Source organism: Echeneis naucrates, chromosome 11, assembly GCF_900963305.1.
Source record: "Echeneis naucrates chromosome 11, fEcheNa1.1, whole genome shotgun sequence".
NCBI classification, from domain to species: domain Eukaryota; kingdom Metazoa; phylum Chordata; class Actinopteri; order Carangiformes; family Echeneidae; genus Echeneis; species Echeneis naucrates.
Genome location: NC_042521.1, coordinates 19,281,298 through 19,296,831, shown reverse-complemented (window position 1 = coordinate 19,296,831; position 15,534 = coordinate 19,281,298). Strand labels below are relative to the sequence as shown.

The 15,534-nt window shown below is 44.9% G+C and overlaps 1 protein-coding gene across 4 annotated transcripts in view; it reads right to left on the bottom strand.

Moving 5' to 3' along the window:
- Window positions 1-3,160, bottom strand: part of anln (anillin, actin binding protein) — a 13,320-nt gene extending 10,160 nt beyond the window's left edge. For all 4 annotated transcript variants that reach the window (XR_003841231.1, XR_003841232.1, XM_029513856.1 and 1 more), the window contains exons 1-3: window positions 3,026-3,160; window positions 664-796; window positions 160-594 (exon numbers count right to left, since the gene is read on the bottom strand). Coding sequence is in view for 2 of the 4 variants with exons in the window: in XM_029513856.1 (XP_029369716.1) it covers window positions 160-594; window positions 664-796; window positions 3,026-3,043 (586 nt within the window). In the remaining 2 variants the exon portion in view is untranslated. The remainder of the gene's footprint in view (window positions 1-159; window positions 595-663; window positions 797-3,025) is intronic.
- Between the last annotated feature and the right edge of the window lie 12,374 nt (window positions 3,161-15,534).

Genomic DNA, 15,534 nt, shown 5'->3' with positions numbered 1-15,534 from the left:
AGCCACAAATATAGTTAAATCACAAAATATATGCTGGAAAAAATACAGCACCATAGAAAAGAAAAAGATATATTACCTATGTCTACATAACCCTAACCCTAACCCTAAGATACATTTTTCAAAATAACTTGCAGCAAAAAGCACACAACATAATCATACCATCTGCATCCCAACATTGTCTTTGCTGAGCTAGCCTCTGTAGACGTGACTTCATGCCCGCAGAACTTGGTGATTTATCTTCCACCCAGTCCTCCTTGGCCATCTGCAAAACTGGACTGACAGGAGTCATCTCTGCTTCTTTATTGCTAAAATGATCGGGAGCAGGGACAGTTTTCGTCTCTGGTTCCAGCTGTACAATGTTCAGCTGCCCTGGCTGAGGCTGGACAGTAGACCAAATGGAAGTCTTCTCCAAGGAGGAGGAATGTCTGCTGCCTGGCCCCACTGGAGGCTTCATGCCTGTGGGAGGATCAATTGGCATAGACACACCCTGTGGTGTCATTATTGGCTCTTGGTTTTCCTCCACAACTGCAGGCTGAACATTTTCTCCTGAGCATCGGCGCTTGGAGGGAGAAGGTTTGGAGGAAACCTGTGGAACTGCAGGATTTGGGTTAGGATGTGGAGACTGATGTCTCAGAGTATTGCAATGCAACAGACCTGTCATACCTTTATCATTGACTGGCTCACTGATCACACTATTGATGTCAGCCAGTGCCTCTCTGGGTCTTTTGACCATCTGTCTGTCTTCCATTTTCTTCTGCAGGTTTTCTCTACGAGCTCTGGTCCGCTCCAAAAGTTTCTATTTGGACAAAAATATATATCTTTAATCAGCTACTTTATGCACAGTAAGGATGGAAATATTTTATACAATATATTATATAATCAATACAACAAACCTCCATGAAATAAAGCCTGAAAGATACAACAGAATTAAGTCTTCTTATGTTATAATTGGTATAAAGATTAACTGCAGCTTTCATATTTCATTTGATTACATCAAATGAAATATGAAATTTGATCATTTGATCACATTATCCAACAACTGTTACTTTTATTGTGTTAATCAGAAGTGATTTATACCCTGCCCTTTGCAGAGTAAAACTGTTTCAGCACAACAAGGCACCTGGAACATTCATACTAACAGAACAGGTTTAAAAAAGAAGTGGTTTATACCCAACAGTGAACCCTCACAGATTAGGGGTTCAAAAAGATAGATAGCCTTCATTTGTCTTTAATTTGGTGATACTTTAGGGGTTGTACTCCAACAACAACTGAATTAGTAACTTCTATTTACATTTTTTGTGGGTTTTAATCGTTCTCAGTATCTTTGAAGTAACGGCTCAATGCTTTATGTCATACGTCAAAGGTGATTTTACCCACCAATACAACCACGGGCGCAATAAATTGAAGTATGGAGCTTTAATGATATCACAACATGCTGTGTTAAACATTTTTTTGAGGTAAACAGAGACAGTGGGCCTTGCTGACACTTTTTGTTGTCTTGTTTAATTCCAGGTTACCCTCATGCACTTATAAAATCCCCTTCAAGTACAGAGCAGCAATCATATCTAAAGCTTACTTGACAAGATGCATTCATTCACTCTCTACTGCTTATCCATTTCCAGGAATGATACACCCTGGACAGGCTGTCGATTTATTGAAGGGCCAACACATGGAGACGTAGAGACGAACAACCATTTCCCATCATACATATGGGCAATTTTAGATTCACCAATCCTCCAACAATTTATGTCTTTAGACTGCAGTAGGAAACGGGTACCTGGAGGAAACCCACACAAGAACAGGGAAAACAAACCTACTCCACACAGAAAGGCCACAGGTCTGGGAATCCAAGCCAAGCCCTTCTTGCTGTGAGGCAACAGAACTAACCACTGTGCTGCCCAACAAGTTGCATGTTATGCAAATAATCCAAACACATGCATTTAGGTGTGACTTACTAGAACAACTTTATGCCATTTGTGAGCAAAGCAAGAGAGGGGAGTGGGGTAAAAAAAAAAAAAAAAAAACCTCTACATTTTCTGATTGATGCCCACATAGAAGGAAAACTATTTTCAACAAGTTGCGGATATGTTTCTGTCCACAGAGAAATTCTTTATGCTGTGACACAGCAACTGACGCCCATAGCTGACACCCAAGACACATGAATCAGCCTCTTTATCTCCACCAGGGCAAAAAAAGGCCTTTATTTGCTTGTTCTTTTTCTTCATGGGATATTCATTCCCCTTGAGCCTGTCACACTATCTGATTTACGCTGTTGTTTCTAGTGTGCAGGAACCAACATATTCCTGCAGTTCAACTGCACCGCCTACATTCTTTCTCTGATCAGTGTGGAAAACCTTAAGTCATATTTTGCAGCATTCCTTAGGAATGAGCTACTCCTGCTTGTACTTCCTTGATTTGAATTCAAGCTCTATTGTCCAGCACTCCAGTGTGAAAATAACTCTTTCCAGATATTAATGAATGACTCATTTAAGCTCATTTAAGCTTGTGAGAGGTGAAAAAAAAGAGAAGAAAACCTTTTATTCATGTCTCTTCTTGAGAGGGGCAAGCGTTGGGTAGTTTCCAGCACAGCACATTCCAGCATATTCCCTCGCCTTACGCCATATAATTTCATTTGAATAACAATGACTGTTGCATGGTTTTGGTTGTGTGAACTGATAAAGTACATGAATGGGTATGTTATATTATTATACTGCAGAGAAGATGGGCAACACCAACTGCCAACTCAATTGTTGGCAGTTGGTGAAAAACAAGACAAAGAAACAACATGTGACAGTTTTACATAGATTTTCTGTCAATTAAATATCATAAATGATTGTGAGGGAGCATCATCTTACGTTTACGTGCTATCGAAATTTCTAAGTTGTTCTCTTGCCGAAATTTGTCTAACTGTGAAAATAGGAAATATAACGCTAGATAGGTTACAATTAGCAATAACATCAACGCAGCTTCATCGTCGTTATGTTAGCTAAACAGCTACATATACGTTAGGTAACGATTGACTCACCTCGGTAAATGGATCCATTTTGGACGGCGTATCCCCTTTCGAACAATATTTCAACGACGGGGTATTTCAGTACAACACTGAGTATACACAAACAGGACGGGTGATACTCCGTTTCTCTCCTCTTCTCCTCTTAAACAAAACAACTTCTGTTCAAATTTGAATTTCACCGCTGTCCCTACTGCGCCGACTCCAACCGTTCAACGTAACGCACGTGAACCAATAAGAATGCAGGAGCAAAGCATTTCAGTCAATCACCTCATGGGTGCATGGAAAATACGTGTCACACGTTTGTCACACACGGACAAGCACTCCAGAGATGTGCGCATTGATGGTAAACTGAGTTCATTTTACGGACTCTGGTTAATCTCTGAAGTGATCCAGTTCAATTGAGACACTTGAGTCATACATATACACAGTTTATTGTTGTTTTACTGACAGTAAAATATGCTGCATTACCTGACTATACCACAACTACGAATAATAACAAGAATAACAATATGGCAGCACGGTGGCATAGTCGTTAACGCTTTTGCCCCCCAGCATTCATGTTGACGTGTGCGAGGAATCGGGAAACTACAATCTAGTCTAGTACACTGGTTGATTCATATTATAAACATATACATACAAAAAGTATATTTAATCCACGGAGAATTACAGACCGCGAGCCACCCTCTAACCATTATAACTAATACTGATACTTTGTGTTTACACAAAAAGGGGGACTTCATTTCCCAGTATCCATTAGTCTTAGTTTTGCTGCGTAGGTACAATGAAGCTATGGAAACAGCTCTAGTCTCTGTAGAGACAGGTCGTTCCTGTTCGTCTTTCTGACAGGGAGTCAATGTGGTTGCAAATGTGAGCTGCACGTAGATTATTTCATTGCGTAGAGAAGAATAATGAATTTATGGGCATCAACAGAATCAATCATATTTGAACGAAAACGTGAATTAATACATTTTTATACATATAATAATGATACATATTTTACTATACCTAGGCTTTCCTTTATGCTTACAGTATTCTGTCTATCTGTGTCATAAGACAGTGCAGCTTGACAGACGCTTTCAATTCATTGTAGGGTTTTGATGTTGATCAAAACCCTCAAGTATGACATTTATAATGTATGACACTGCTTGAGCAGTGATTACTTGTACTCTTCAATTGAATTATATCCATGTGTAGGACTTTTTTCAGTTTTAAATCAACTTCATAAAACTACAAATTCATGTGTACACCAGACAGACATAGTATCAAGTGATAGTAGCCTATCATCATCAGTTGCAGCTGAATAATGAAATACAAATCTGATGTATTAGTTCATACTAATTGATTTCATTGCAGCGCAAAAGCAAACCAATGAAATACACATCCCTCTCCCAATCTTTACTGTGATTCTGAAATAGTTAGTTTGTGCTGTCTGTGGCTGCGCAGCTTCTGCGTCAGTGCTCCTGTGCGAACAGAGTCTGCTCCAAGTTTGATGATGTCCCATAGAGTGCTACACTCTGGAGATATAGTAACTCTGTGAGAGGGATACTGACTCAGGAAATGGATTGGTGCATAACCACAGACTGCTGGCAGACAAGTCTTGGATAGGCCAACTGAAGTTTATTCATCGGTCATATCACATTATTTCTTTATTATTGTATTGTCTTGTATTGCAAAAAACAAGACTTATGTAAGATGATTGCTTCTAGAGATGTATGAGATGAAAACACTTTTCACATTCAGGTTTACCATTCTCCCAGTATTTGTAGGGCTGTCCAGTGTAGAGGAAGTGACATGTAGAGTGGTTTACAGAGCTACAAGGAATGAAGAGACACATTTTTGTAGGAATATATATAAGACCAGAGTAGGCCAGGTAAAATTAACTTGGGACACTGTGCTGAATGGGCTAGCAGGTTAGTTGCAATATTGTAAAGGCAGAAACAAAAGCACATGCAAAATACTTCCTGAACCTGTACCAGTGCCCTATATTTGCTTCTATCCTTCTGCTCGGCTTCCTTATTTGAAAGACAATTCCAAAGCAAACCATGGAGAGCACACTGCTTGAGGAGTGCCTCTACTTGCCCCTACTGGGGAATCCACCATTTAACACAAGCTAATGCAAGAAATAACAATCAATAAATGCACCCTCTTAAATGCGATGATTTACAGAGCATACAAAGAGTACTTTTAAACAAATATTCCAGTGGGTCACTTCAGAACCACAAAAGACAAGTGGATGAGTAAAAAGTGGTAGAAAAAAAAGAGAATACATATCTTATGGGATGATATTCTATTAATAGAAGTGAGCTCAAATGAAAGAAAGCTGCCACATGCTAAAAGAACCAAGATCTTCTTGGTCAACACAGTGTTTGATTTATAGGCCACTCAATATAAATCCATCACACACATTACAAAGTTGACTTACTGCTTACAAGTACTGCTGCAAAGTTGTAGGAGTCTGTGTATTGAGCATCCTGCTAGTATGATTCTTACTTGAACCTTTCGGATCATTTACATCAGAGGCCCATGGAAGTAAAAATATATCACAACTTTTGACTGGTACAGCATACACATAGTGCATATGGCATGAATTTAGGTTTGTGTAAGTCTTACTAAACATAATTTTACAACAAATCGCTGCTTTATGTATCTAACACAATTAATCAGACATGTCATGTCTATTAGGGTGAAAAAAGAAAAATCTTATTTGCTTAATTTTGAGCAACACTTAATAAGACAAATCACTGTTCATTTTCTGTGTGTAACCCATGATTTACATTTGACATCTCATTGGGCTACTAACCCTATTCCCTATGTGTATGAGTTCACATCGGTGGTAATTATTGCTGTCTACGTGCCTCCTCAAGCTAATGCTAAAGACTCCATGGAGATGCTACAGCTCTCCATCAACAAGCATTTAGCCGCGCAGGCAGACAGTGTAATTATTGTGGCAGGAGATTTTAACCACGCCAACCTAAAGTCTGTCCTGCCCAAATTCCACAAATATGTGAACTTTCCCACCAGAGAGAAAAACATTTTAGACCAGGTGTACTGCAACATCTCCAACGCATACAAAGCCAGCCCTTTGCCTCATCTGGGTCTCTCCGACCATCTGTCCCTCTCCTTCATCCCTGCGTACAAACCACTGATCTGTAGACAAAAAACAGCTACAAAGACAGTCAAAGTCTGGACTGAGGAAGCCACCGCAGCCCTGCAAGACTGCTTTGAGGTCACAGATTGGGGAGTTTTTGCAGAGGGGACAGACCTGAATGGCCACACATCTGCAGTACTGGACTACATCAGCTTTTGTACTGAGAATGTGACAGAGAGCAAAACTGTTAAAGTGTTCCCCAACCAGAAACCGTGGCTCAACAGTGAAGTGAAGACCCTGCTCAAAGCACGTGACACTGCTTTTAGATCTGGGGATCCACAAAGCTACAAAGATGCACGGAAGAATCTGCGGAGAGGAAGTATAAAGGCCAAGCGCAGTTACCAGCAGCGCATAGAGGCCCACTTTTACAGCAACAACTCCAGAGGCATGTGGCAGGGGATTAAGACACTGACTGGCTACAATAACAACACAACAGCCACAATCTCATCAGACAGCACCCTCCCAGATACACTGAACCAGTTCTTCGCTCGCTTCGACCGTCACAGCGAGAACTCAGACACCCTCCCTGTCCCACCAACCAACAAAGACCTGCTCCAGCTGCAGCCACACCAGGTCAGGGCCACCCTGCGCAGAGTCAACGTGAGGAAAGCACCCGGCCCAGATGGTGTCCCCGGGCGCGTACTCAAGGCCTGCGCGGACCAGCTCGCAGAGGTATTCACCACCATCTTCAACCTCTCGCTTCTGCAGTCTGTGGTTCCTGCCTGCCTCAAATCAGCCACCATTGTTCCTATACCAAAGAGGAACACAGTGAACTGCCTGAACGACTACCGCCCGGTTGCTCTCACCCCCATCATCACTAAATGTTTTGAGAGACTTATACTCCCCTTCATCAGATCTGCCATCCCTGCTGACCTCGACCAACATCAGTTTGCATACAGAGCAAACAGGTCGACAGAGGATGCGGTCATAATGGCGACCCACACAGCCCTCACTCACCTGGACCAGAGCAACACCTACGTGAGGATGCTGTTTGTGGACTTCAGCTCAGCATTTAATACAGTTATCCCCCAGAAACTAGTTATGAAACTGAGCAACTTGGGCATCGGCAGTTCACTGTGTGCATGGTTATTGGACTTCCTCAGAAACAGACCCCAACGTGTCAGGATGGGAGATCGCACCTCTTCCACGCTCATCCTGAACACTGGAACACCACAGGGGTGTGTCCTCAGCCCTCTCCTATTCTCACTCTTCACCCACGACTGCTCCCCCATCCACCCCACAAACACCATTGTTAAGTTCGCGGACGACACCACCATTGTAGGACTGATTAAGAATAACAATGAGTCAGCCTACAGGGAGGAGGTCAAACACTTGACGGACTGGTGTTCCAATAACAACCTGGTCCTCAACACAGCCAAAACCAAGGAAATCATTTTGGATTTCAGGAAATCCAAAAAGACGGTGCTCCCCACCCTCTCCATTAAAGGAGAGGAGGTTGAGAGGGTGGAGAGCTTCAAGTTCCTTGGAGTACATATATCGGCCGACCTCACCTGGGCCGTCCACACTTCGTACCAGGTGAGGAAAGCCCACCAGCGTCTTTACTTCCTCAGGAAGCTAAAGCAGGCTCACCTCCCCCGCCCCCTGCTGGTTAACTTTTACAGGGCATCCATCGAGTCCATCCTGACCTACTGCTGTACAGTGTGGTCCACCAGCTGCACAGCCAAGGACAGGAAGGACCTGCAGCGGGTGGCGAGGACGGCGGAGACAATTATTGGGACCACACTTCCCCCCCTCAGAGACACTTACGCTGGCCGACTGAAAAAGAAGGCCAGAAACATCAGCACAGATCCCTTACACCCCGGTTATCCCCTATTCTGCCCCCTCCCCCATGGAAAGAGATACCGCTCTCTCAAAGCCAGAACCACAAGACTCATTAACAGCTTCTTCCCCCAGGCCGTCAAAGCCATCACCCCACCCCCACCCCCACCCAAAGACTGACAATGGCCACACTCACTACCAAGTGCAATATCCCTTCCCCCCCAAAGACACCTACCTGCTGTAAATAATGACATTGCCATAATGTAAACTCTTTTGCACTACAGTGTACACTGTTTCCCGTATTTATCATACCCATTCCCATATTTATCATAACCATTCCCGTATTTATCATACCTTGGAAATACTTATTTTATATTTTATATTTTATATTTTATATTGTTTTTATTGAGATATCGCGCTTTTGTGTTTTTCTTGTTTTTCTTTCTCGCTGCCATGTGGAGCTGCTAAGCATATTTTCACAGTTAATGTTGGTGACAATGTGAACAGTGACAATAAAGGATTCTATTCTATTCTATTCTATGTTGATGGTCCTGTGGCTATGTTGCTAGATCTTAGTCCAGGTGACAGATGACCTCCTGTCCAGAGCTTCCATGGCAATCCTGGACAGCAGACCCAAACTTACCATAAACATCTCCACAGCACGAGAACACTGGATGGAGGGAATGCTGAGGCATGAGATTGGTGGGTACAGTGGTTTTCATACAGAGTACCCCCTGTAAGGTTAATAATTGTCTTTACTCTCAGTTTGGAGGTCCTGAAGGTCACCAGCTCAATTGGAAATCCTTCAGCTTTGCCCTTAATGTATTTGTAATCACATTAACAATTATCTGTTATCCAATATTTACACGGAATTCAATTAAAATACTGCTAGTAGACTCTAACAGTGTCTGATACATGGATCTAATTGATGTTACTACTGATAAATTTGGCTTGAATATCATGATACAAAAACTTCTTGTCTTTTTCTCCCAGGAACACATTATTTCCGTGGCATCAACAACTGCCACCAACCCTGGAACAGCATTATGGGCAGGAAGAAGCACAACCTGAAGCCCCTGAACCCAACAAAGGAAGGACTGGCCAGCATCCATGGTGTCTTGTTTAGGAAAGACCCCACGCACACTGCCCTTTTCTACTACACTGTCTACCAGGCCAGCCACATGTCCTTCTCTAAGCTCTTCCACAATCTGGCACGCTTTGTCCAACACCCGCTGGGACTACTGCCTCAGAGCCAAGAGAGGCCATACAGACACAGGAGAGGAAGGTAACTAAATCACTTGAAAGGATTTAAATGTTTTCTGTAAATGCAATCAATGCCAAGTTTGAATTGTGTTAAATATACTAAAATGTACTAAATGTACTAAAAGGCAGGCAAATTTAGGAGGGTCTAAGACAAAGAGAGTGGCAATTCAGTTTGTTCAAGAAGGAGGGAAAGTTAATAAGAGAACAAGGAGGTTAGAAAATCAACAAGCATGGAGGAGCAAATGATGAGGGAGCAAAAGGTGAGAAGGGAAACAGAGAGAATGAATAGGAGAGGTTCACAGGGAGGAGGAGATAATCAAGTGGGATTGCTCCTGACAGGTTTATGGCAGGAGGGGAGCGCAGGGCAGGTCACAGGAAAAATGAGCAGACAGTGGGCAGAAAGCCAGGAGGATGCCTGGCTTGGAGGAGAAACTAGAGAGCCTGAAGAAGAAGCAGATGATAGTGAGACAGGTAGCACTGACAGCCTAGAGCAGATGTTGGACGCATCAGGACAATTGCTACAGCATATACACTAGAAGTTAGGGGAAAGAGGAGAGACTGTACGAACAAAAGAGACACATACAATGACTCTGAGATTCAAAGGGGGCCAGGGTTAGCCATGCCATTACTGTCAATAGCACAAGGACATAAATACCGACCTTTTGGACTGGGAGATGTTCAGGCCAAAGTGGACAAGCTACCCCCTGTGTCAGAGGGAGGAGCATTGCGGTTAGGGAAATTGAACAGTTTGACTGCAGGCCAGATGCTGGCTCTAGGTGACTTCAGAGCAGTAGCAGGAAGATGCATGACTAACGCTGACGTGAGAAATAGAGAATCAGGCAGGGACGCTGCGACATAGAGACGATGAGAGATTCACCAGGTTTAGTGACCAAATAGGAGGAGCCATACGCGCAAAATACCGCCTGCCCATCGCAGCGGCGGTACCTAAGTTTAAGTGGGAAAATAACCAAAACCCCAGAGATTTTCTAGATAAGTGTAAAGATAAGTGGATCCACTACACCGGTGCACACCCTGGTAAGCCAGGGCTACAGAGAGAGCTGTATCGACAGGCCGTTCTGGAGGGGGTGCCCCAGCAAGTCAGAGAAGTCATGAAAGACAATCCAGACATGGTAGGGTGTGAGTCGCACATGTGGGACAGGCACCTCATACATTACCTGGCCAAGGCCCAAGACAAAGGTAGCCAAGAGGAGAAAACCATTAAAGGTTTACAGGCTCAACTGTTAAAACTACAGGTGGGAGAAGCTAGGCAGAGAGCAAATGACAAAAAGAAAGACACTAATTTGGGAATGGCAAAGGTTATGATGGTTTCGGGTGGATCTGACTTTCCAGACCTGGATCCCACCCCACCTTGGGAAGAGCCGGCACACCAGGAAACACCTCTGGTGATGTTCCAAGGAGGATCAGGCCCTATAATCGGGGGCGTGGGGGTTCAGAGGTTGGGGCGGCCGTGGCAACTTCTCGGGAGGAGGGAGCAATGACCGGTGTTACTACTGTGAAGAACGGCATTGGGCTCGTGAATGTCCACACAGGTCACGGGGACGAGGCACAGGATATCCTCAGATCACACCTCGAGGGTACCCTGGGCGTGGAGGCAGTGGGCATGGTCCTGTCCGCCAAATGTCAGCTTCCGGTGGCCAGTCAATGATAGACGCAGCCTCAGGGTGATGGTGTTGTCCCATGCCCAGTGAAACACCCCACAGAGAGACTTGGGTGGCATCTTAACGGCAGACCCGACGCTACCCGTCTCAGTCGACAAACAGGTGCTGCCATTTCTGGTCGATACCGGCGCAACGTGCTCCACAATGAACACCTCTCGACCAGCTGCACTGTCAGACCAAACTACCACTGTCATGGGTTTCTCTGGGGAATCACAAACTCTGCCATTGACCAAGCCACTGTTAACTACAGTGGGGAAGCAAAGCCTCAAACATCCGTTCATTTACTCTCCAACCGTGCCTGTCAATCTCCTAGGTAGAGACTTGTTGATAAAACTGGGGGCATCCAGATGGACTCACGGTGACTCTACCAGATGGGACTGAGTTGCCCTGTTCCAGGAACCCCTCTAAACAAGGCAATTATCTCCTCCAGCCAATGCAAGATTACCATGCGGACATCTATTGGGCCATGCTGAAACCTGAAACTACTGAACACCGTGGCATTCTCTCAGCCTTCATGGGTTGGAAGCCCTGGATCGCGTCCCTCGAGCCTTACATGCCTCCCCCGATCCTCCACACGTTACATTGTTTTACGATCGGAACCAAACAGAATGGTTCCAGGAAAGATTCTGAGAACAATCAGGGGGGAAGGACTGGCAGATCACCACCCGCAACATATACGTCGCTCCTGTGGGAGTAGCAGCAGCGGTGTCCCTGACACCAAAACAATTGCAGTGGTATCAGATGTCGGAGGAGGCCGCCCCACATGTGTCTCTAGCTTTACATCCTAAACATCAGGCTAAAGAATTGGGTGGGATGGTAAGACTAGCATTAGCACAGGATGATTGGGTTATCATGGACATTCGCTGAGTACTGTATTCGGCTAGAGCCAACATATACTCAATTCAAGTAGAAGCAGTGGATTCTGGAGGAGGCCCAGGTCTCCCGGTTTCATGGAAGAGAAAAATCTGATCACCCTGAGGCTGCGTCTATCGTTGACTCTCTACCAGAGTCCCTATGGGTACAGGGCCCGACAGATGTGGGACTGGTACAATGTGAACCATTACCTTTTGAGGTTAACATCTCTGATCCAGTGTGGATCAGTCAGCAGCCCCACAAGCCCCAAGTGCATCGCAGACACCATTCAGGGCCTCATATCACAGGGCGTATTGGAACCTTCTGTGTCTGCTTGGAATACTCCCATTCTGCCAGTCAAAAAGAAAGCCACAGGTAAATACAGAATGGCACACGATCTGCGCACCATTAATGACATTTTAGTGACTCCAACTGTACCAGTGCCTAATCCTTATGTGGTCCTTACTAACCTGGCCCCTTCGCCTGTATTGATTTGGCTAATGCATTTTTCTGTCTTCCCTTAGCGGAAGATCGCAGGGATATCTTTTCATTCACTTTCAAAGGAACTTAATGGAGGTACACTTGTTTACCGCAAGGCTTTGCATTGTCCCCAGGACTGTTCAATCAAATCCTTAAGAGCGTGTTGTCAGAGTGTAAGCTCCCAGAGGGGGTCACACTGGTGCAGTATGTGGATGATTTACTTCTGGCCACGACCACGGCAGTAACCTGCCTGGCGGCCACCTCACAATTGATGTTTTGCTTGGCTAGGGCAGGATTTAAGATCAGTAAGTCGAAACTTCAGGTGACCCGTAAACAGGTCACATTCCTAGGTTGTGTACTATCTCAAAAGGGGGCCAGTCTCTCACTAGCACACAGAACCACTATCCTGCACCATCCACGGCTGCAGAAGGTCAAAGACATGTTGTTCCTAGGTCTCACGGGGTACAGCCGTCAGTATGTCCCCAACTACACCAGGTTAACTCAGCCCCTGAGAGCCTGTAGTCGGGAGCAGGGGATGAGGAACCTCAATTCGGATGTCATTTGGTCTCAAGAAGCGGAGCAGTCCTTTATTGCATTAAAACAGGCTCTGGCAACTGCTGCGGATCTGGCTACCCCAGATTATAGCTGCCCATTCTTCCTCTATGTTTCTGGAACAGGAGGAGTAATGAATGGTGTCCTGTTCCAGAAAAAAGGGGGGGAGAGAAAAGTGTTGATGTATTGGCGTAATGCTGGACAGAATGGAACGACGACACCCCCAATGTACACAGCATGCAGCAGGTTTGGCCAAGTTGATTCAGAAAACTGCCCACATAGTCCTGGGACACTAGTAACATACGTACACTCTCAGGCATTTACGTTAGCTGCGGCAACAGAAACTGAGCAGAGTGCTGGATGCCCCCAACATCGCATACACACATGAGGGAATCAATATGGCAGGGAAGATAGGGGTAGGAGAGCCACACATCTGCGAGGAAAACGTAGCAAAGTAAGAGAAAGTCAGACCAGGTCTACAAGCTGAGCCCGTAGAAGGGGGAATGAACCCATATACAGATGGATGTTAGGTTAGGATAGGGATGAGAAGGAAGGGCTAAAAGCAGGATATGCAGTTGTGCAGGAACAAGCAGGACAGTTCACTGTGAAAAAGGCAGAAAAGTTGAAAGGAGCACAGTCTGCACAGAGAGCAGAAGTAAGGGCAGTAGTAGAAGCATTAAAGATGAGTGCAGGACAGAAGGTTGAACGAATGAACCAAACCGTAAAAAACAAATTGGCCAAAATCTGCGCACAGACTGGAATGGATTGGGTAACTGCCACTAGCATTAATGGCTATAAGGTCAGCCATAAATGCCAGTACCGGATTCACTCCGTTCGAATTACAAACGGAGCGTCCTTTCCCCGGGCCTCAAGGTCGGGCTCCTGGAATGAGGAAATCCGAGGCAGAAAATAGACCTCCGAAAGCTTATTTTTCCTGAATTGCAAGCATTGATGTCCGCTTTCTCTAAGCAGGTCGGCAAGCAGCGCTCAGGAAACCAGGCAGCAGTCATTCCGGGTCAAGAGTGGGTCCTGCTGAAGGTGCACAACAGAAAGTGGACTGAGCCCAGGTGGACTCACAGGAACCCCTCAGGACGGTTGAAGAAGTGCAACGAGACCTACAAGAAACGTGCACAGAACCGGCTGGTTCTGCAACAGACCACTCCGACAAAGAGGCAGAATAATCCTCTGGAGTGGTCCGTCAGGACAAGGTAGTCTACCCTTGTGCCCAGAAGACCAAGATGAGGGGGAGGTGAAACAGCGCTCCTCCTCCGACACATAGCGTGCCACGCTACCACCACACAGATTTGTTCTGACACCCAAATATGCTGCTAGACACCAATGGGGCAGCAGCTGTGGAGCAAGAAGAACAGTTCCGAGGAGCCTTTTAGTGATCTCTTATTAGAGATCAAAAGGGGGAATTGTGGGGTATTCACATAATATGTTTGAATCATAATCCGGTACTGTAACAATTGTAAGAATTCATATAATATGTTTGAATCATAATCCGGTACTGTAACAATTGTAAGAATTCATATAATATGTTTGAATCATAATCTAGTAGTGTAACAGTAAAGCAGAGCAGCTTACGTAATCATGGCCTTGAGGAGCTGCTCGAGCAAAGCAGAACAGCCTATGTAATAATGGCCTTGAGAAAACTGCTCTGAACAAGAAAAAAAGGGGGGGGGGGGGGGGGGCAAGAACTGCAAAGACTCACTGTCATTCGAAAACAGAAAAACAACTCCATAATAGGATAATATACCAGAGGCATAGGGGGATCTGGGGATACAAAAGACTGGGACCTCTCTTTGTTGTTCAGAGCATTTTCACACACCGCTTGGATGTAAATGCTCTCCAACGATTGTTGAATAAAGAAGTGTTTATCCTCACCCGGTTTACCTGACTTCGCATTAATTTGGACTTTGGGACAGCAACCATGAGAGGAGCATAGCAAGTGCGGTTGCAACACCTCATAGTTGGTATGTTAGAAGCAGGAACAATGGGATGTGGTGGGCAAACAAGACCATGAAAGCCCCCACCTCACAATTTGCAAGATTTATCGATTCTGCTGCTAACATCTTGGTACCAGATACCACAGCATACCTACAAGGGTCTAGTGGAGTGCGTGTTTCAATTGATCAGGGTGGTTTTGGTAGCAAAAGGGGATCTACACAATATTTGGCAGGTTCTCATGATATGCCTGATTGGTGTGGAAATTAAAAATTACTAGACTTATACCCACCTCAAAAACAGGAGCAGACTTCCTCACATTCTGTTAGCAAATTAGCAAACACATAAAATAGTCTTTAGGGTATTTCCACCTCCAACACCACAAACACAGTAGTCATGTTAAGTTACTGAACAGCTGAGGTGATGCTGAGCAGACAGCTGTGTGGAGTTTGCATGTTCTTCCTGTGCGGGTATCCTCCCACCTTGGACTCAGTTGGAGAACATCCGCATCCCACACTATATGCAGGACCAGGGGAAGTATGCCGAGCAGCTGACCAAGATCATGATTGTTCACCAGCTGACTGACAAAGAGCTCAAGACCATCATCTAAGGCTACTCCACTGCTTTCACATCCCTGATCAGACCTGAATAAACACGTGCACTGTTGCCTCAACACCATCCATGTGCATGGCAGCAGTGTGTGTGACTTGCACAGCACTCTTTTCAGCATTATCATAAGAGTAGCTTGTACATACCATTATTACTCTAACAATACAAAAGGGACTCTTTTTGCTGCACCTATTACTTTTCTATGACTTTAA